The 21,482-nt window shown below is 37.6% G+C and overlaps 1 protein-coding gene across 13 annotated transcripts in view; it reads left to right on the top strand.

Moving 5' to 3' along the window:
• The window catches only part of elavl2 (ELAV like neuron-specific RNA binding protein 2), a 161,317-nt gene that overhangs the window by 30,105 nt on the left and 109,730 nt on the right, over positions 1-21,482 (top strand). For 6 of the 13 annotated variants that reach the window (XM_062065213.1, XM_062065212.1, XM_062065210.1 and 3 more), the window contains exons 2-3: positions 13,006-13,096; positions 18,752-18,995. In XM_062065213.1, coding sequence (XP_061921197.1) covers positions 13,025-13,096; positions 18,752-18,995 — 316 coding nt within the window. In that variant the 5' untranslated portion in view covers positions 13,006-13,024. Of the gene's footprint in view, positions 1-1,873; positions 2,023-13,005; positions 13,097-18,751; positions 18,996-21,482 lie in introns of all 13 variants that reach the window. The other 7 variants (XM_062065217.1, XM_062065215.1, XM_062065208.1 and 4 more) reach the window with 4 other exon arrangements.

The raw sequence follows: 21,482 nt of genomic DNA on the forward strand, positions 1-21,482 counted from the left end.
TGTGTATATATATGTGTATATGTATATATGTATATATTACACACAGTACAGGCCAAATGTTTGGACACACTTTCTCATCCAATGCGTTTTCTTTATTTTCATGACTTTTACATTGTAGATTGTCACTGAAGGCATCAAAACTATGAATGAACACATTTTGAATGGCAACATTTTGTCCATATTTATAATTGTGCTTACACGAGGTGCAACAGTACAGGTAACCCACGCTAGGGTCTGTACCTGTTTTTAGGGCCACGGTTTTGCTTTTTCGGTATGATTTATGGGGGTAAAGAGAACAATTTTTTTTCCCTCAGTTATTTTGTTCTTTTGCTTGTCATCACAAACATTCTGCAGTAAACCAAGTATAGTTGTAGTTAGTACTACAAGACCTATTTCAAGTTCACATTTACTAAACAGCACTTTCAAATGGTAAATTATTTGTATTCTTTAATTACTTGTATACATCAGTGCTTCTCACCAGTGCTTTAGCAAACAACAAGCGGTGACCCACACTGTGGAGCAATTTCTATATCTTCAGTGTTTCCCACACATTCATTTATTTGTGGCGGCCCGCCACGAAAGAATTACGTCCGCCACAAATAATAAAAAATAAAAAATAAAAAAAATAATATATATATATTTTTTTTTGTCCTCTCCAGCTTCTCAGGCAAATCATATAGTTAATGTAGATGCCCATATCGGCTGTTCAGATTTACTTTACAAAAGAGAAGTGTAGGATACTTCTCTTGTTGCCTTATTTGTATTTGACTTTATTAAATGTATTTATATTAGAAACACAACATGTGTATATAACAAAGGGTGCAAAGTCTGCAGGCAGTAGGAAACACATGGTTAAGTGTAGGGAGTAAAACTGATGGCAGTCTAAAGTTCAAGATTTTTGGAGCTCTTTGTTCAGTGGATCAGATGTTTGATGAAGCTATGTGTCTATCTATCACCACTACTGTTTTCTGTTTATTTGTTACTGACTGTGGCAGGACACCTCTGCCTCTGTTTCACTTTATGTTGCTGGTAAATAATATGGTTGTAGTAGTAGGCTAAAGTTAAATTATTTAGTATGCACTAATTAAAGGGGCAGAGCTTTGAGACATTTTAGCTTTTATATTTTATAAGATATATTTTTTGTAAGAACCACAATTAATAAATATATTTCAGTGAATAACTTATTGTTCAAATCTGTATATAAATATGTACATAAAGTGTTGTAATTATATTGTAAAATGGATGGATGGATGGACGTTTAAAACAAAACTGTTATTATTAATTAGTAAGTATACATTTTTTGAGCCTTTTTAGAGAAAATCAAATCATTGTAGTAAATTATGCAAATTACTCGATGATGTCATGGTGACCACGCCCATAGCCACGCCCCCACCGCCACAGGTATCTTGACAGTTTATGGGAAACACTGATCTTATATTGAATGCAAATACATTAAAGTACAGTGAATTTGAGGTACTGTAAAATAATGTGTACCAACACATAAACCAAGTTTAATGATTATGTCAGGAACCAAAATGTTTTAGCCACTAACAAAAAGAACAGTGTCTGCAGAGTTTTTTAGTACATGTTATATCGGAGGAGAGAAATCTTGCAGACACAAACAAAGTCTGATTAAAAAAATATTCATATGTAAAAAGGCTTTTCATGATTAAATTAGTGGGTGTGTTGATTATCCTATTTGGGACCAATACAGACGTTCTCTTGAGTGCCTGCAAGTCCGCATTCAGGGCAGGATTACTGGTGAGCTGCAGCAGATAGTGAAACTAAAGTCGCTGCTCCTTTCAAATGTTTCAACTTCTATGCTAGTGTTAGTCACATTTCTTTATTTTGCTTTTCTTGGTTGCACTTCCAGCTGTGTAAGGGGAAGAATCGCAACGCAATTGAACATTGATTACGTCATGAGGAGACTGACTTTCGCGACGGTGGAACGAGATGGTCGTGCACATGGACACAATTTCACACAAACCCACGCAAACGTACATAAACAGGGAATGTTTGCAGGTGAGAGGCATGATTTATGATCTACAGTAAACTTACAGGGAGCAAGGAAGTAGCAAACCACTCGATGATGTAAAGATAGGCACACAATCTTAGTTTATTTAATATTTAGAATGCAGAAAAAAAAAATCCATCCGTCATCTTTGTGAATGATAGGCAAAATTTCAAAAAAGTGCAGTTCCCCTTATTATAGTACATAAACACGAAGACTTTAGCCAGAGACACCAACCTGCCAACTGCTTTATGATGCTGTGTTCTGAAAATTACTTTTAAAGTCTTTCATTGTAGTTACTTGTTACTTTACCAAAAAAGTTATGAAATTACTGACTGATTTACTCTTTAATACATGTAATTAATTACTAGAGAAATTAATTTGTTACTTAAAAAATAAACCTCAAATATCTGGCATAATGCTGTTAAGTTTCAGTGTGTGAGTGATCCTTTTAAAAGGGGATGCCTGTTGCTTAGTGACGTGTGACGTCCGCTAGTCCACTCAGTAGTCTTGAGTTTGAGCTGTTTTTGTTCAGTTTAGCAGGCTATTAGTGGCAGTTTGTTGACTCTGTCGTAATCTCTGTGGAATTTTTCACTGGTTTGTTACCTCTGCTTAATAAATGTTTTTAATGCGCTTCCATGGCTGTATGTTCTTGTCAACAAACGCGGTATCATTTGAATGGCAAGTTTGTCACTTCCAGTGTTGGGTTAGTTACTGAAAACCAGTCACTAGTTACAGTTACTAGTTACTTTATTTCAAAAGTAACTCAGTTACTAACTCAGTTACTTACACCAAAAAGTAATGCGTTACTGTGAAAAGTAACTATTTAGTTACTTATTTTTTCTTTTTTTTTTTAAAGCTCCCATTAATGCCCTTTTAGCTTTCATTTCAGTACTGTTATTGCACTGGAGAATAATACAATCTGTTGATCAACTTGACATGCATTTGCATCACTGAACTCTGCTAAGCAATGTAGTCTACATACAACACACAAAGACAAAGATATGTTTCAAAGGGCCAATTTATTTCGGGCCAGAACAAATTGACAAAACTATTTCAAATAGCTGCAACATAACATACATAAGTAACAAACAGCATAATAACAACGCAGCTGTAAACCAAAGAAGTACTTTTACTTTACATACCAAAGCCTAACTAGGCGTTTTTTCTCTCAAGGAATTCTGAAATAAAATCATGTCTGAAGCCCAAAACACTCTACGCATTTCCCCAGTTTTAGTTTAGAGTTAAGGAAAGATTTGCCTGGCCCACTAGGATCCCTCTTTTTGTTTGTAAATTTTATAGTCTATACATTTAGAGTGATGTGATAATCAAACACTCTAGAAGTCTAGAATGAAAGAGTATATAAGAGAATTGACAGAGTGTGGGTACAATAATTCATAATAACATTGATTTTGATTCAATATTATGTTTTGAGCAATGACAGTTTGAAAGAAAAAAAAACAGCTTTGTTTTATTAGTCAACATTGCAACTTTTTCTAAATTACATTTCACCTTTAAGCTTTTTTATTTCACTTTTGTTATGTTTTTGTTTATTTTGTTAGTATTTTTAGAATGTGCTGTGGGCCTTTAAAACATTAGCTGTGGGCCGCAAATGGCCTCCGGGGCACACTTTTGACACCCCTGCTATAGATAATAAAAAATTAAATCTGATAAATCTATCGATAAAAAGCTGAGCCAGGCGACGCATGCGCGTTAACTAACAGCTCTCTCTGTCTCCGCTCCTCCCTCACGAATGCTGCTTACAGAGTTGGCTCAACATGTTGAAGTGTTGCCTCCCTTCGCGGGGACTTTTTTCCTGCATTTTCTGGTGATGGGCTGACTGTCCTCAATTATTTTACCTTCAGCATGCTTTACCAATCCAAAATATGTCCAGACTTCAGATGATGTCCGTTTACTAGGAGGGCACGAGCGGGGTCCGTGTGTTGTTTTCCGCCATTGAAAACAGCGCTGGTGCACGTGCGCCATCTTCGGAGGCTAGGCTGCTGGTGCGTTTCCGGGAAGTGAGCATTGTCGCTTAGAATGCATTAATAAATTACGGTTTTTCGATAATTAAAGTATTAAATGGTATTACTAACCGTCAGGAATTTTACCGCCCTTCATCATTAAATTCACTTAATTAGTTCACTAACAAGTAAAAAGTCAAGGGCTGTCACGGCATGTTCTCGCCGTAAATGCCGGTCATTTTTTAGGGCATTACGGCAAATGACAATGGCGGTCGCGGTAGTTGCTACGGTTGCCGTGGTTAAATTCCGGCCCTGCAATACGAACTAAATATGTATTTTGGTCATTTTAATTATTGTCGGGACTAAGTTCTTTCATGCATTGATTTTTCCTAAGCGGCACACTTCCGACTTTTGGCAACAACTGTGTGTTCATACTTCCGGAAACAAACGCGAATGTGTTTTCTAATAATGGTAGACTTGGTAACAGACAACAAAGACGACTATTTTTGGACAAATGAGGATTCCCAACCTTATCTTTTTAAAGCTAAATATACAGAGGATGAACTGCTGCTGATAGAAGCCAGCACTAATTTCGCAGTACAATTGATTGCTCTCATTAGCTGCATTGCTCGCCACCAAAAACAAACTGATTTTTACAAGTTAGAATGCAAAGAAATAACAACCTTTTGTCTCCTTGTCTCATGATTGTGAACAATAGGCAAAATTACAAAAAAGTGCTGTTCCCCTTTAACTAATTTATGCTCCTACAGTCTTGCCATACTGAGCTGCTGCTGCTGCTGTATCGCCTCTGAGCTGGTGAAATTTAATTAGATTATTAATCATCTCTCACGTGTATCGTAGAAGATTGTGGTCACAAACCGAGAAGTTGATCAACTTTTACATCCAACATATACCCAGAGATGTTTAGAAAGACGCTGTTTGCAGCACCTTATTTTAACCTGCATGAGCATTATGAATAATTAATCTATGATTACTTCTTCATTTAAACAGGAATATGTGAGCATCCCATCAGTTGGCATCACAAATAGAGCAGACACTGTACAGTAATTAGGGATGCGAATTGATAAGATTTTTCTAGTCTGATTCCACTTCCGGTTCTGCTTAACAATTCTGTTCTCTTGTCGATTACTATTTGGAAATAAAAAATTGGCATCAATTTAATTTTTTAGCGCTAACATGACCTTACACAGCCAACAGTGAGGTCTTCAGAGGCACATAGCATAGAAAAAAACTTTTGAAAATAGATTTTTTTTAAAAATCTCTGTAGAATTTAACAAAATAAACCGTAAAAAAACTATCCAAGAATGTAACATTTTATAAACTTAAGATTTTTTTTCATCTACCTACAAAATATAGCATGCAATATACAGTGCAAAGGTGAAACGCGACATGAGATATTTTGAACCTTCTTTAGATATGTTTATTGCTTAAAGGTCTACTGAAATGAGATTTTCTAATTCAAACGGGGATAGCAGATCCATTCTATGTGTCATACTTGATCATTTTGTGATATTGCCATATTTTTCCTGAAAGGATTTAGTAGAGAACATCGACGATAAAGTTCGCAACTTTTGGTCGCTGATAAAAAAGCCTTGCCTGTACCGGAAGTAGCGTGACGTCACAGGTTGTGGAGCTCCTCACATCTGCACATTGTTTTCAATCATGGACGCCAGCAGCGTGAGCGATTCGGACCGAGAAAGCGACGATTACCCCATTAATTTGAGCAAGGATGAAAGATTCGTGGATGAGGAAAGTGAAAGTGAAGGATCAGAGGGCAGTGGAGGCGATTCAGATAGGGAAGATGCTGTGAGAGGCGGGTGGGACCTGATATTCAGCTGGGAATGACTAAAACAGTAAATAAACACAAGACATATATATACTCTTATTAGCCACAACACAACCAGGCTTATATTTAATATGCCACAAATTAATTGCGCATAACAAACACCTCCCCCCTCCCGTCCATATAACCCGCCAATACAACTCAAACACCCGCACAACACACTCAATCCCACAGCCCAAAGTACTGTTCACTTCCGCAAAGTTCATACAGCACATATATTTCCCCAAAGTTACGTAAGTGACATGCACATAGCGGCATGCACGGACGGGCAAGCGATCAAATGTTTGGAAGAAAGCTGCGTACTCACGGTAGCGCGTCTGCTATCCAACTCAAAGTCCTCCTGGTTGTGTTGCTGTAGCCAGCCGCTAATACACCGATCCCACCTACAGCTTTATTCTTTGCTGTCTTCATTGTCCATTAAACAAATTGCAAATGATTCACCAACACAGATGTCCAGAATACTGTGGAATTTTGCGAGGAAAACAGAGCTGTTTGTATTGGGACACAATGGTGTCCCAATACTTCCGCACAATCCGTGATGTCACGCGCAAACGTCATCATACCGAGACGTTTTCAGCCGGATATTTCCCGGGAAATTTAAAATTGCACTTTATAATTTAAGCCGGCCGTATTGGCATGTGTTGCAATGTTAAGATTTCATCATTGATATATAAACTATCAGACTGCGTGGTCGGTAGTAGTGGGTTTCAGTAGGCCTTTAAAGCTTATGAAAACCTTGAATTCAAAATCTCAGAATTTTTTAAAAGACTTTAAGCCATGATTTTTAAAGTTGTATTAAATCAAGGCTTGACATATGTCACTTTGCATGTAATGAGTTAATTTCACATTTGAAGTTGAATTGCTGACATGAATGGACTTTTACACAGTATTGTAATTTTCAGAGCCTCATTTGTATAATATGTCTGAAAATGTGGTTGGAGGAAAACATGCAACTTTTTTTTTTTACTTCAATTGAACATTCACCTACCAAAGGAGCATCAATGTGGCAAATTGTTGTAAGCTTTTGACCACAAACTTAGTCACTGTTCGGTGACATTTGTCATTCCTGGCCGAGTAGTACTCTTCCCTGCTGCTTTGCAAACTTGTGGCAGACATGATCTGGAGCCATTACTGCCTGTCTCCAAACTAGTTAGAATGTCTCCTCATGCTTATCTAAATGAGAATGCATTTATTTAAATTTAGCAGGTAATAGTGTTGACATTATCAATACCTGCTGTATTTACGTCAGATGACTGCAGCTGCCTGGTATATCGGCGCGGTTCAAAAACGCGGCATTCATTCTATGCACAAATGTTTCACCATATTGCTTGTATGTCCTCCTTGACGAAATATCAACCTTGAATTTATTAGAAGTAGCGCTGTTCCGGCCTTTTTGAGTAAAATGTCAGCAAACTTAAGTGCGCTTTTTCCGCCCAGGAACACGCCATGTTGCTGGGTGCATATTGCGTATTGAAGTCACCCCCATCGGAAGAACCATTAAACCGCTGGACGCAATGGAAAGCGATTCCAAGGGTTTGATACACTGAAAACCGGTTCTGAAAAAGAACCGGTTTTCGATTCCCATCCTTAACAGTAATTTAATGTTTTGTGTTCGTAGTTTGAATAACTTGTTCCGCACTTAGAAATTCTGCTGCATGATGCTTGGCGTTTCATTAGAGTTGGATTTGTTAAGCACTCAGCTTCTAAAACTTGTAGATCATTCTCTGTACATTCAGGCTCAGAAATATAAGTTTCTGGATCATCATTTATCCAAAAGTAGTAGTCGTCGACTCTCATGCAGTTTGCCATGTGTAGGGTTGTTGTTGTTCAAGAGAAAAACAATCGTGATGCGTCTGTAAAATAAATAAGCCGCTGTATGCTTAAAATCTGGGTTTCTAATAGTGACTGAGCTGTGACAAACAATTCATTAGTATGTTACCATGCCTGCAAGTTTGCGTTCAGGGCAGGATTACTGGAGCGCTGCAGCAGATCTATTAAATGTTGTTTCAACTTCTACGCTAATGTTAGTCATTTATTTTTGTTCTCCTGGGCTGCACTTCCAGCTGTGTAAGGGGACGAGGCACAATGCGATTGAACATTAATTACGTTGTGAGGAGACTGACTTCCGCGACACAACGAGATGGTCGCGCACACGGACACACTTTCACACAAACCCACGCAAACGTACACGAATACACACACTTTCACAGACACACAAAGGATCATGATCAATAAAGGTGGATTGTCCCGTGCAAGATTATACCAAGCATCGTTGCTTCCCTACTGTTTACTACTGCGGTAACTTCTAACAAACATTTGTTGCCATGATTGATCAAGGTAATGTGCTAACAGCTGATCACAGTTATCGAACTCAAATTAATCGCGATCAATGATCATGATCAAATAATCGCCCAGCCCTAGTCCAATTCGGCCATCCTCCGCCGAGGAAGAACTTAAGAGGAAAAACAAGACAATGGCAGGGGAAACTATTAGGGAAGGAAAAACATATGTATTTGTAAACGCTCTGAAGTGGGAAAGGGGTAGGATTAAAATGAGCTTGGCTTCTTCCTACTCCTTTTCGGGCATGATGTAAAGAGAAATTATATGAAATTGTGTGATGTATTATACTGTAAGTGTGTTCATGTTCGAAATAAACTAAAGAAAGAAAGAAGTTGAGTAACAGAACATAATGTGTCTGTTACTACATTACATAAATACTTATAGCACGTATGTAAAACTATGATGGAGGATTTTGGGTGTTTTTTAGAGAGCTTTATAGGTGGAAGAGAGCGAATACCATTAGCCCAATTGTTAGCTGACTTTTGCTAACGTTCATTTTCAAGTTAAAATACATTAAAGAAAAATGTGTTCTTGTCTTAAGGATTCTGAATGATAGGCAAAACAAAAATATTTAAGTGCAGTTCCCCTCTACGTCTTTCTCTATTTAAAACAAACGTATACAAAACACATTACTATCTGAGCAACTAGTTAATTCCAGTTTATTTCAAACATGCATACAATACAATTAGAATGTAATGTTTCACATATTTCCAGTTCTTTAATTACAGCACGTCCGAAAATGAGTATGAAGAAGCAGAGCTTATTTATTCCTACTCCTTTTCATATCATAGCAGTTTATCCCATTTATTTGTTCCCTGTAACAGAACAGTAAGTAAATTATTAGATATACCATGAGTAAACAAGTATTAAATACATAATATTAGACATACTAAGTTTCAATTGTGCACATTAAACCTACAGGCTGTGCTTTCAGATCGATATGCGAAACAATATGACAACAGGAAGTGAATTTTCGTGACGTCACATAAACCGGATGTGATGCCCCAAACAATTTTTTTTCTTTAAAGTTAAAAAATGATAAACTTTTACAAATTAAACACGTTTAAACACTCAAATAAAAATACCCGGGCTTTTAAGTAGCCAGAACAATATTATAACCTATTTTTTTCTGCCAAGAAAGAATATTCTAAGACTATTTATTTATTGTATTACATTTTAAATAAAACTTGGTTGTGTGTGAGTACTTTTTGAGCACATTCAAATATACTGTGATAATAACCATGACACATTTGGTGACAATAAACGTGATATGAAATGTTATTGTTAAATCCCTCATCATCATCATCACTGTTCACTCTCGGTGTGCGCCTGCACAATTGTGCACTGCTCACAGGTTCTCCGCGCATGTTAAACATATGCAGCACATACAATTAAATCCAACCTAAACTCTAAACAAAATAAACACTTATTAATTTATTCTGTACCATTTTTCTATTAGTGACTGGTGACATGTGGTAACAGATAAAACGATGACTAACAGTTTTTGACAATTTTATATGATTATACAGTAAATAACTTCTCCCGAGGCATTTTGAGTAGAGAGTTGATCCGTCAACAATCCCTTTTTTGAGCAAAACAGATTACTGTCGGTTGTAACCCGACCAAAACAAACATTTTTTTTGTCTTTTCCCTGCAGTGGGGGTTCGGGGATAGGCTGAGGGATTTTTGTTGCCGCTAACACAGGTTTGACTGTACAAGTTCTTCAAGACTACTTTTGAATCTGTAGTCGAATAAGTTTATAATTTATCAGTCATTCTACAAAAAATGACATTTAAATCAAAGAAAAAAAATCATACTGTAATAAAATAGTAAAGTTTGAGTCATTGTAGGTAAAGCATTTTTTAGAATTAGTAGTTCCACAAGAATATTGTTTACATAATGTTTCCAAAGTCACAAAATAAAAATAATTCTGTGAGAAGTAAGTTTATCATTTTCGAGAAAGAAGGAGCTGAGCCGGAAGGCAAAGTTCTCAATTTACCGGTCGATATAAGTTCCCATCCTCACCTATGGTCATGAGCTTTGGGTTATGACCGAAAGGACAAGATCACGGGTACAAGCGGCCGAAATTTGTTTCCTCCGCCAGGTGGTGGGCCTCTCCCTTAGAGATAGGGTGAGAAGCTCTGTCATCCGGGAGGAGCTCAGAGTAAAGCCGCTGCTCCTCCACATCGAGAGGAGCCAGATGAGGTGGTTCAGGCATCTGCTCAGGATGCCACCCGAACGCCTCCCTAGGGAGGTGTTTGGGGCACGACTGACCGGCAGGAGGCCAAGGGGAAGACCCAGGACACGTTGGGAAGACTATGTCTCCCGGCTGGCTTGGGAACGCCTCTGGATCCCCCGGGAGGAGCTGGGGAGTGAAAAGTCTGGGCTTCTCTGCTTAGGCTGCTGCCCCCGCAAACCGACCTCGGATAAGCGGAGGAAAATGGATGGATGGATGGATGGATGGATGGATGGATGGAGAAAGACAAGTATTTTTCTTCATTAAAATGTTAATTTCAGAGCTAACAATTGAATTGCAGTAAAATAGACCTAATACTAAGTGAAATTGGCATCTTGGTAGGAAGAAAAGTTATTTAGCAATTAGTGATTCAAGAGAAAAAAAATTAGAGTGGGGGAACAAAGTAATTATTCAGAGTAATCAATAAAAAAAAAAATCATAATTGAACAGAATGAATACATTTATGAGAACACTTTTACTGGTTTAGTTTTTCAAGTATGATTTAAACAAATATATTAGTATTAGATATGTCCGATAATATCGGCCGATAAATGCTTTAAAATGTAATATCGGAAATTATCGGTATCGGTTTCAACCTCCCGATATTCCCGGGAGATATGCCCCTCTCGAAAATCTCCCGGGGCAACCATTCTCCTGATTTCCACCCGGACAACATTATTGGGGGCGTGAAGTGAATTACATTTATATAGCGCTTTTTCTCAAGTGACTCAAAGCGCTTTACATAGTGAAACCCAATATCTAAGTTACATTCAAACCAGTGTGGGTGGCACTGGGAGCAGGTGGGTAAAGTGTCTTGCCCAAGGACACAACGGAAGTGACTAGGATGGCGGAAGCGGGGATCGAACCTGCAACCCTGAAGTTGCTGGCACGGCCGCTCTACCAACCAAGCTATACCGCCCCAAAAGGCACTGCCTTTAGCGTCCTTTACAACCTGTCGTTACGTCCGCTTTTCCTCCTTACAAACAGAGTGCCGGCCAAGTCACATAATATATGCGGCTTTAACACACACATAAGTGAATGCAATGCATACTTGATCAACAGCCATACAGGTCACACTGAGGGTGGTTGTTTAAACAACTTTAACACTGTTACAAATATGCGTCACACTGTGAACCCACACCAAACAAGAATGACAAACACATTTCGGGAAAACATCCGCACCGTAACACAACAGAACAAATACCCAGAACCCCTTGCAGCACTAAGTCTTCTGGGATGCTACAATATACACCCCGCTACCACCAAACCCCGCCACCCCCCAACCCCACATCAACTTGTTTAAGTCGGGGTCCACGTTAATCAATCCATGGTAAAGTTACATTGTTTAATGCATCCAGCGGGGTATCACAACAAAAATAGGCATAATAATGTGTTAATTCCACGACTGTATATATCGGTATCGGTTGATATCGGAATTGGTAATTAAGAGTTGGACAATATCGGAATATCAGATATCGGCAAAAAAGCCATTATCGGACATCTTTAATTAGTATGGCAACCATATTTTACATAACACTGCTGAAAATTAAAGTGTAATAATAGTACTTTCAGGGTTTTCCCTATATATTGTCAATATACTTGTTGCGTTGGGGACGTGGCTAGGGGGCGTTGTCAAATTCCGTCATATAATTTGCATAGTCTGTTATAATGCATATATTTTCTTTAAAAGCCTAAAAAATGTATACATTTAAAAACATCTGTTATTAGTAGTAACATGCTTTTCCATATTATTTTTGTTATGCTCTATTTTAAATTGTTGCTGCTTACCGTACAATTAACTTTGAGAATTTTTCAAGTTTCTAGAGACTTCTCCAACAATTACTGACTTTTTTTGTATAAAAAACAACTGACAACAAATCTAGGATCTTTTTCTGGTCTTATTGGAAATTGTACTCATGTTTAAAGACTCCTTACTTCTGTTTCTTGAAGAAAACAGCGAGAGCTGTAGCAAGCCTGATGTCACACTTGCGTCGTGCTGCTGCTCCAACTTTCTTTCCCTTAAAAGTGTTGAGCTGTTTTAAAAAAACAAACATTTCAATAACGCAAACTAATAGTCGAGTTATGGTATTAAACACTTGATAATGATCTGTCTAAGGTACACTTATTAATGACGAAATATCATATATATCGGCGATTAACCATGATTAATTTTGAGTTAACTATGAACAAACTGATTAACGCCATGAAATATTTTAGTCGTTTGACAGCCCTAATATATATTTATACATTATATAACTTTTATTTGTTTTCATGTAAAAAAAAAAAAAAACATTTTAAGGTGTGGCGGCTTTTATTTTGTCGTGGTGGGCCGCCACGATCAAGTACACATAGTGAAACTTCTCATACAGGTATTTGTGAAAAATGCACAGATCCAGTGGGCTTGCGGTTTGTCAAGCTTGTGTGCCGCAGGTTGCCCATCACTCAGAGGAAACGCTGTCTTCTCGACTTTGATGCACTAGCAGCAGACAAGCAGTCTTCCACCTCTTCCCCCTTCCTCCTCCTTTGCATGAATGGTGTTGCTTCTTGCTGTTTTGATCTAACATGACGTGCTTTGTGTCCACATTTTCAGACGCCATCTCCAAGCTAACATGGCAGTCAGACTGTGCGATGTGGCTTCTCTGCTTAGAAGTGGTTCGTGGGCGCCTGAGCCTTGGACTGGGGTGTGTGCCATTACCTTTTTCCTGTTCTTCAGTCTTGCTTTACCAAGGGAACGGGTTGTATCATCTATGCTTGACATTCTTTCTTTCTTCCCACTTGTCACTTTGAAACCATTTGGGAAGGTTGGTGACCATCACTATTATGTCATAGGTGGTGTGGGTTTTGCTCCTGCACGTGGCAAATTTGTTTAATAAAGGATAACTCTTGTTTGAATTTACATGTATCCCTCAAGAGATCTGGGGGATGTTTTGTGCTTTCATTTATTGTATTTTCATGCCATTTTTTCATGCTGTGTTGAATGAATATTGGATACATTTGTCAGAGGATATTCATCTTTTAAACAATTCAGAATATCTAGTAGTGCATTACGAATATTGGAAGATTCAGACCAATAATTATCAGGCCGATATGAGTAAGTACAATGTTACACCGTTAAATCTGATATTGAAAAAAAGTTCAAATAACTTTTAAAAGTGTAAAGCAACGTGCAAAGTACACGTTGTCAACTCCACCTTTGAGTCTTTAGGGTTTAACCCTAACACTCTATCCCGGAGTGCACATATTACATCTACTAATCGACTTGAAACAATATAAATATTGTGCATCCCTAAGAATTGGTCTCTTATATTACACATTTGTTCCTTCAAACCAAAATTAGGAAAAATGCCTTAGTGAGCCCAAATTTTTCTTAACTCTCTGGGAACGTTAAATTATAATTATTTTTCTTTGCCTAAATTTCTCAAAATTCAGTCTTAAACAAAATATCATGTAATAGTTTTTATATATATATATATATTTTTTTTTTACCCTTTAAGATTTTTTTAAGAGATAGTATTGATTGAAAATGCCTTTAAAGGCCTACTGAAATGATTTTTTTTATTTCAACGGGGATAGCAGATCCATTCTATGTGTCATACTTGATCATTTCGCGATATTGCCATATTTTTGCTGAAAGGATTTAGTAGAAAACATCGACGATAAAGTTCGCAACTTTTGGTCGTAGATAAAATAAAAGCCTTGCCTGTACCGGAAGTAGCGTGACGTCGCAGGTTGAAGGGCTCCTCACATTTCCCCATTGTTTACACCAGCAGCGAGAGCGATTCGGACCGAGAAAGCGACGATTACCCCATTAATTTGAGCAAGGATGAAAGATTTGTGGATGAGGAACGTGAGAGTGAAGGACTAGAGTGCAGTGCAGGACGTATGTTTTTTTGCTCTGACCGTAACTTAGGTAAAAGGGCTCATTGGATTCCACTCTTTCTCCTTTTTCTATTGTGGATCACGGATTTGTATTTTAAACCACCTCGGATACTATATCCTCTTGAAAATGAGAGTCGAGATCGTGAAATGGACATTCACAGTGACTTTTATCTCCACGACAATGCATCGGTGAAGCACTTTAACTACGGAGCTAACGTGATAGCATCGTGCTTAAATGCAGATAGAAACAAAATAAATAAGCCCCTGACTGGAAGGATAGACAGAAGATCAACAATACTACTATCAGGAGACACAGAACCAAACACTGGACCTGTAACCACACGGTTAATGCTGTGCCGCCTGTCGAAGCCTAGCAATGCTGTTGCTAACGACGCCATTGAAGCTAACTTAGCTACGGGACCTCGTCAGAGCTATGATAAAAACATTAGCGCTCCACCTACGCCAGCCCTCATCTGCTCATCAACACCCGTGCTCACCTGCGTTCCAGCGATCGACGGCGCGACGTAGGACTTCACCCGATAATCGATGCGGTCGGCGGCTAGCGTCGGATAGCGCGTCTGCTATCCTCAAAGTCCTCCTGGTTGTGTTGCTGCAGCCAGCCGCTAATACACCGATCCCACCTACAGCTTTCTTCTTTGCAGTCTCCATTGTTCATTAAACAAATTGCAAAAGATTCACCAACACAGATGTCCAGAATACTGTGGAATTTTGCGATGAAAACAGAGCTGTTTGTATCGTGATACAATGTGTCCGAATACTTCCGTTTCAACCATTGACGTCACGCGCAAACGTCATCATACATAGACGTTTTCAACCGGAAGTTTCGCAGGAAATTTAAAATTGCACTTTATAAGTTAACCCGGCCGTATTGGCATGTGTTGCAATGTTAAGATTTCATCATTGATATATAAACTATCAGGCTGCGTGGTCGGTAGTAGTGGGTTTCAGTAGGCCTTTTAAGGGTTAAAATAAGGGGGAAAAAATGGTTTTGGGTATTTTTGTTTAGGGCTTAAAGGCCTACTGAAATGAATTTTTTTTAATTCAAACAGGGATAGCAGATCTATTCTATGTGTCATACTTGATCATTTCGCGATATTGCCATATTTTTGCTGAAAGGATTTAGTATAGAACAGGGGTCACCAACCTTTTTGAAACCAAGAGCTACTTCTTGGGTAGTGATTAATGCGAGGGGCTACCAGTTTGATACACACTTCAATAAATTGCCAGAAATAGCCAATTTGCTCAATTTACCTTTACCTCTATGTTATTATTAATAATTAATGATATTTACACTTAATTGAACGGTTTAAAAGAGGAGAAAACACGAAAAAAATGACAATTAAATTTTGAAACATAGTTTATCTTCAATTTCGAATCTTTAAAATTCTAAATTCAACCGAAAAAAAGAAGACAAAAACTTAAAAAAATAATTTATGGAACATCATTAGTAATTTTTCCTGATTAAGATTAATTTTAGAATTTTGATGACATGTTTTAAATAGGTTAAAATCCAATCTACACTTTGTTAGAATATATAACAAATTGGACCAAGCTATATTTCTAACAAAAACAAATCATTATTTCTTCTAGATTTTCCGGAACAAAAATTTTAAAATAAATTCAAAAGACTTGGAACAAGATTTAAATTTGATTCTACAGATTTTCTCGATTTGCCAGAATAATTTGTATGAAGAAATATTTCACAAATATTCTTCGTCGAAAAAACAGAAGCTAAAATGAAGAATTAAATTAAAATTTATTTATTATTCTTTACAATAAAAAAAATACATTTACTTGAACATTGATTTAAATTGCCAGGAAAGAAGAGGAAGGAATTTAAAAGGTAAAAAGGTATATGTGTTTAAAAATCCTAAAATCATTTTTAAGGTTGTATTTTTTCTCTAAATTTGTCTTTCTGAAAGTTATAAGAAGCAAAGTAAAAAAAATAATGAATTTATTTAAACAAGTGAAGACCAAGTCTTTAAAATATTTTCTTGGATTTTCAAATTCTATTTGAGTTTTGTCTCTCTTAGAATTAAAAATGTCGGGCAAAGCGAGACCAGCTTGCTAGTAAATAAATACAATTTAAAAAATAGAGGCAGCTCACTGGTAAGTGCTGCTATTTGAGCTATTTTTAGAACAGGCCGGCGGGCTACTCATCTGGTCCTTACGGGCTACCTGGTGCCCGCGGGCACCGCGTTGGTGACCCCTGGTATAGAACAACGACGATAAAGATCGCAACTTTTGGTATCTGATAAAAAAAGGCTTGCCCCTACCGGAAGTAGCGTGACGTAGTCAATTGAACATATACGCAAAGTTCCCTATTGTTTACAATGATGGCCGCATGAAGTGAGAGAGATTCGGACCGAGAAAGCGACAATTTCCCCATTAATTTGAACGAGGATGAAAGATTTGTGGATGAGTAAAGTGCAAGTGAAGGACTAGTGGGGAGTTGCTGTGAGAGCCGGGGGTGACCTGATATTCAGCTGGGAATGACTACAACAGTAAATAAACACAAGACATATATATACTCTATTAGTCATAACACAACCAGGCTTATATTTAATATGCCACAAATTAATCCTGCATAAAAACACCTACGTGTTTGTTTTGCTAGCTCCTAGCTCCTCTGCTAGCTCCTCGCTCCATAGAACGGGCCAATACAATTCAAACACCTGATCAACACACACAATCACTCAGCCCAAAAGACAGTTCACCTAACCCAATGTTCATAAAGCTTATATATTTTTAAAAAGTTACGTACGTGACGCGCACATATAGTCAAGCTATCAAATGTTTAGCAGCCAAGGCTGCATACTCACGGTACCTGGTGTTCAGCTGGGAATGACTAAAATAGTAAATAAACACAAGACATATATTTACTCTATTAGCCACAACACAACCAGGCTTATATTTAATATGACACAAATTAATCCTGCATAAAAACACCTACGTCTTTGTTATGCTAACTCCTAGCTCCTATGCTAGCTCCTAGCTCCATAGAACACGCCAATACAATTCAAACACCTGATCAACACACACAATCACTCAGCCCAAAAGACCGTTCACCTAACCCAAGGTTCATAAAGCTTATATATTTTAAAAAAGTTACGTACATACGCAAAAAAAAAGTTGCGCACATACGGTCAAGCGATCAAATGTTTAGAAGCCAAAGCTGCATACTCACGGTAGCACGTCTGCGTCTTTGTCATCCAAATCAAAGTAATCCTGGTAAGAGTCTGTGTTGTCCCAGTTCTCTACAGGCGTCTGTGTATCGAAGTCAAAAGTCCTCCTGGTTAGAGTCTCTGTTATCCGAGTTCTTCCATCTTGACTGCATCTTTCGGGAATGTAAACAAAGACGCGCCGGCTGTGTACTGTTGTTGCTGACTTCGTTCGAAAAATACATCCGTTTCGCACCGACAACTTTCTTCTTTGCTTGCTCAGCTTCTTTCTCCATAATGCAATGAACATAATTGCAACAGATTCACGAACACAGATGTCCAGAATACTGTGGAATTATGAAATGAAAACAGAGCTTTTTTGTATTGTATTCAATGGGGAAGGCATACCTCTGTTCCCCGGGCTACGTCACGCGCATACGTCATCCTCATAGGCGTTTCGAACCGGGAGTTTAGCGGCAAATTTAAAATGTCACTTTATAAGTTAACCCGGCCGTATTGGCATGTGTTATAATGTTAAGATTTCATCATTGATATATAAACTATCAGACTGCGTGGTCGGTAGTAGTGGGTTTCAGTAGGCCTTTAAGTTGATTGAGATTTTTGCGCAAAAAGAAGTACATAGAAATAAATATAAATCCAAAATGTTTTTGCGGCCTTCAAAAACATAAGGACTAGTTTTTCCGTTTTGGCTTTGAATGTATGGTACACCTGTGAAATAATTTAACTTTAAACATTTTTAATTTAACTGAAACCCTCCTAGGAAAAATCATGTGTAATGGAGTAACACAGCACATCGTATACAGCAAAAGTTTAAAAATATTATTTTAACTATTTCAGGTAAAAGTAGTTTTAAGTGTCTTGTTTAAGGTGGCAAAAAATACAGTAATGTACACCTTGTACTGAGGGTCCGGTTTTTGCTTCATCCATCACTTGTAGCTTGAGTAAAGAACGTGAAGAATGCACTACCGACCTGATAGGTCCGAAAGAGATGATAGAGCATTATCTGCTCACAAATGCTACCTGGTGGTTGTTTTTCAGCCCACTGCAGCTAGTCATGGATAGTCCCACTCCTTAATGCTTCAGTCACACGCAGGATTCTAACAGGAATGTGGCAAAAATACAACCTTACCGACTGTATTTCTATAATATTGACTTGGTAAAACTGGGAAAAACATAAATACAGATTTTTTTTAAGATCAAAACTACTTGCATGCTGTTTTTATTGATGACCCTTTGTGTCTTTTGTCTCCTTAGCAGGTAATTGCCGCCATGGAATCGCAACTGTCCAACGGGCCGTCGTGCAACAACACAAGCAATGGCCCATCGACCATGTCCATCAACTGCTCCTCGCCTGTTGAATCGAGCAGCATGGAGGAGAGTAAAACTAACTTGATAGTCAACTACTTGCCTCAGAACATGACCCAGGAGGAGCTCAAGAGCTTGTTTGCCAGCATCGGCGAGATCGAGTCCTGTAAGCTGGTCCGGGACAAAATAGCAGGTAATGTCAGGTTTTTAAAGTTACAATTGCAATTATACATCAATTATACGTGGACTAAATGTTTCCTGTAAAAACATATTCCACAACATTACATAATTTCCATCAAAATAGGCATTTCTCATGAGCATTTTTTAGCATATTACTACTACTCTGTCTGTAAATAAGTCACTTTGTAGTAGGGTTGGGCGATATAGCAAAAAAAAATAAAAATATCCTGATTAATTTTTTCATATCATCAGATCTCGATTAATATTACAATGTTGTTGTCTTATTGATTAAAGGGGATTGTGCCTGCGCAGGATTATACCGAGTACCGCATCCTTACTCTTTACTACTGCAGTATCTTGTAATAGACATTTCCCCAATGTTTGATTGAGGTAATATATGCTAACAACCGTCATTATGTTCATATCTATATTTGTGTTTACTAGAGGTGCAACGGTACAGGTAACCTACACTACGGGCCGTATCTGGTTTTAGGACCACGGTTTTGTTTGTTTTTCAGTACGTTTTATGGGGGTAAAGAGAACAACTTTTTTCCTCTGTTTTGTTTTTTGCTTGTCATCACAATCATTCTGCAGTGAACAGTGTATAATTGGTGTAATGAATACTATAAGACCTATTTCAAGTTAACATTTACTAAACAGCACTTTTAAATGGTTTATTATTTGTATTCTTTAATTACTTGTATACATCAGTGCTTTGGGAACAGCATGCGGTGACTGACATGGGAGTTTTTAAAAACTCAAATACTGCAGCTTATATTTAATAAAAGTACGATAAAATGCCGTTTGAATTTGAGGTACCGTAAATAATGTGGACCAACACATAAAACAAGTGTAATGATTATGTCAGGAACAAAATGTTTTTTTGTTTTTTTATCCACAAACAAGAAGAACAGAAAGTTTCTGTCTGCAGAGTTTTTTTATACCGGTATACCGGTAGTTTTGTGCTTGTTACTGCAACAGCAGGGAAAACTTTGTTTTTTTTAGTACCAGTACATGTTATATCAGATGTGTTGATTATATACAGCCACATAGACAATGTCTATGTGACTGTATTGGAAGTCCGCATTCGGGGCAGGATTAGTAGTGAGTTGCTGCAGATAGTGAATCTATAGTCGCTGCTCCTTTTAAATGTTGTTTAAATTTATATGAAAGTGTTCATCACATTTTTCAAATTTTGTTCTTCTTGGCTGCACTTCCAGCTGTGTAAGGGGACAAGGCACAACGCTGATTGATCATTAATCACGTTGTGAGGAGACTGACTCTTGCGACAGTAGAACGAGATGGTCGTGCACACAGACACACTTTGACACAAGCACACGCAAACGTACACAAACACATTCACAAACACACACAGGACAATGGTCAATAAAGGTGGATTGTTCCGTGCAGGATTTTACCAAGCATTGTTGCTTCCCTAGTGTTTACTACTGCGGTAACTTCTAACAGACATTTTGGCCATGTTTGATTGATGTTTGATATGCTAAGAACTGATCACCGTGATCGAACTCAAATTAATCGCTATCAACGATCATGATCATATAATCGCGCAGCCCTACCTTGTAATTTGCCCCATTTGTTGTAAAATTGTGGGTGTTTTTAGCGTCACATTACAACTTTATTGATGTAAAATTACAAAAACATTTTCTGCAGCATTGCAACTAACTTCTTTACAGAACTGTTATTTGTAATTTCAAATATATTTATTGATTGGTTTTTGGATTTAAACTTTCACCTTAATTCTCTTAAAATGAAAACTTGTTCCTCGTTTTATGGCATTTTTATTGTATTACAATTTGTGTAATGATACGACTTGATACTTGGAAGATAACCCAATTGCTTAGCATATGACGTATTCGCGTGAAATTGCAAATTCTGCCATCTACATCAGTGGTCGGCAACTGTTTTGTGTGGGAGCGTTCTGAACAGTTTTATGCTGCCGATTGAAAAACCAAAAGATGGGCTGATACCAATCACATGTATTAACTGTGAATGTTTCAATATATCTATGGTGAGTGCTATTGACTATATGAACTTAAAAATAAACCATAATGTCACCTTAGGTTATATTAGAGTGGCCGCTAACTATCTTTTGACTATAGCGCGTTCTCTCAATTGCCACAGGGTCTACATTGGCTTTGCCTAATCACAAATTGTGTTGAAAACAGACTGGTACGCATCTTTGCTGCTTGTGTAAAGTGTACCCTTGCATATTATGCATATCATTTAATTATAATAGAAACATATCGAAACAGGTTCACGGCTATACAATCTCCTTTTGGCTCCTTACACATACCGTTTTGGATCATTTACGTATTTTCAATATTCATGATCACTGAATGGTTTTGCGCTTTCAAATTTTAATCCCAATTATAATCTGAAAAAAATTAACATTAGGGCTGTCTTCGGTTTAGGATTCTGATTTGTTAGATTTTGCCTACAGTAATCAATCAATTTAATATGGCGTTTAAAAAAAACAACG

This window comes from Entelurus aequoreus, linkage group LG12 (assembly GCF_033978785.1).
Source record: "Entelurus aequoreus isolate RoL-2023_Sb linkage group LG12, RoL_Eaeq_v1.1, whole genome shotgun sequence".
Classification (NCBI taxonomy): domain Eukaryota; kingdom Metazoa; phylum Chordata; class Actinopteri; order Syngnathiformes; family Syngnathidae; genus Entelurus; species Entelurus aequoreus.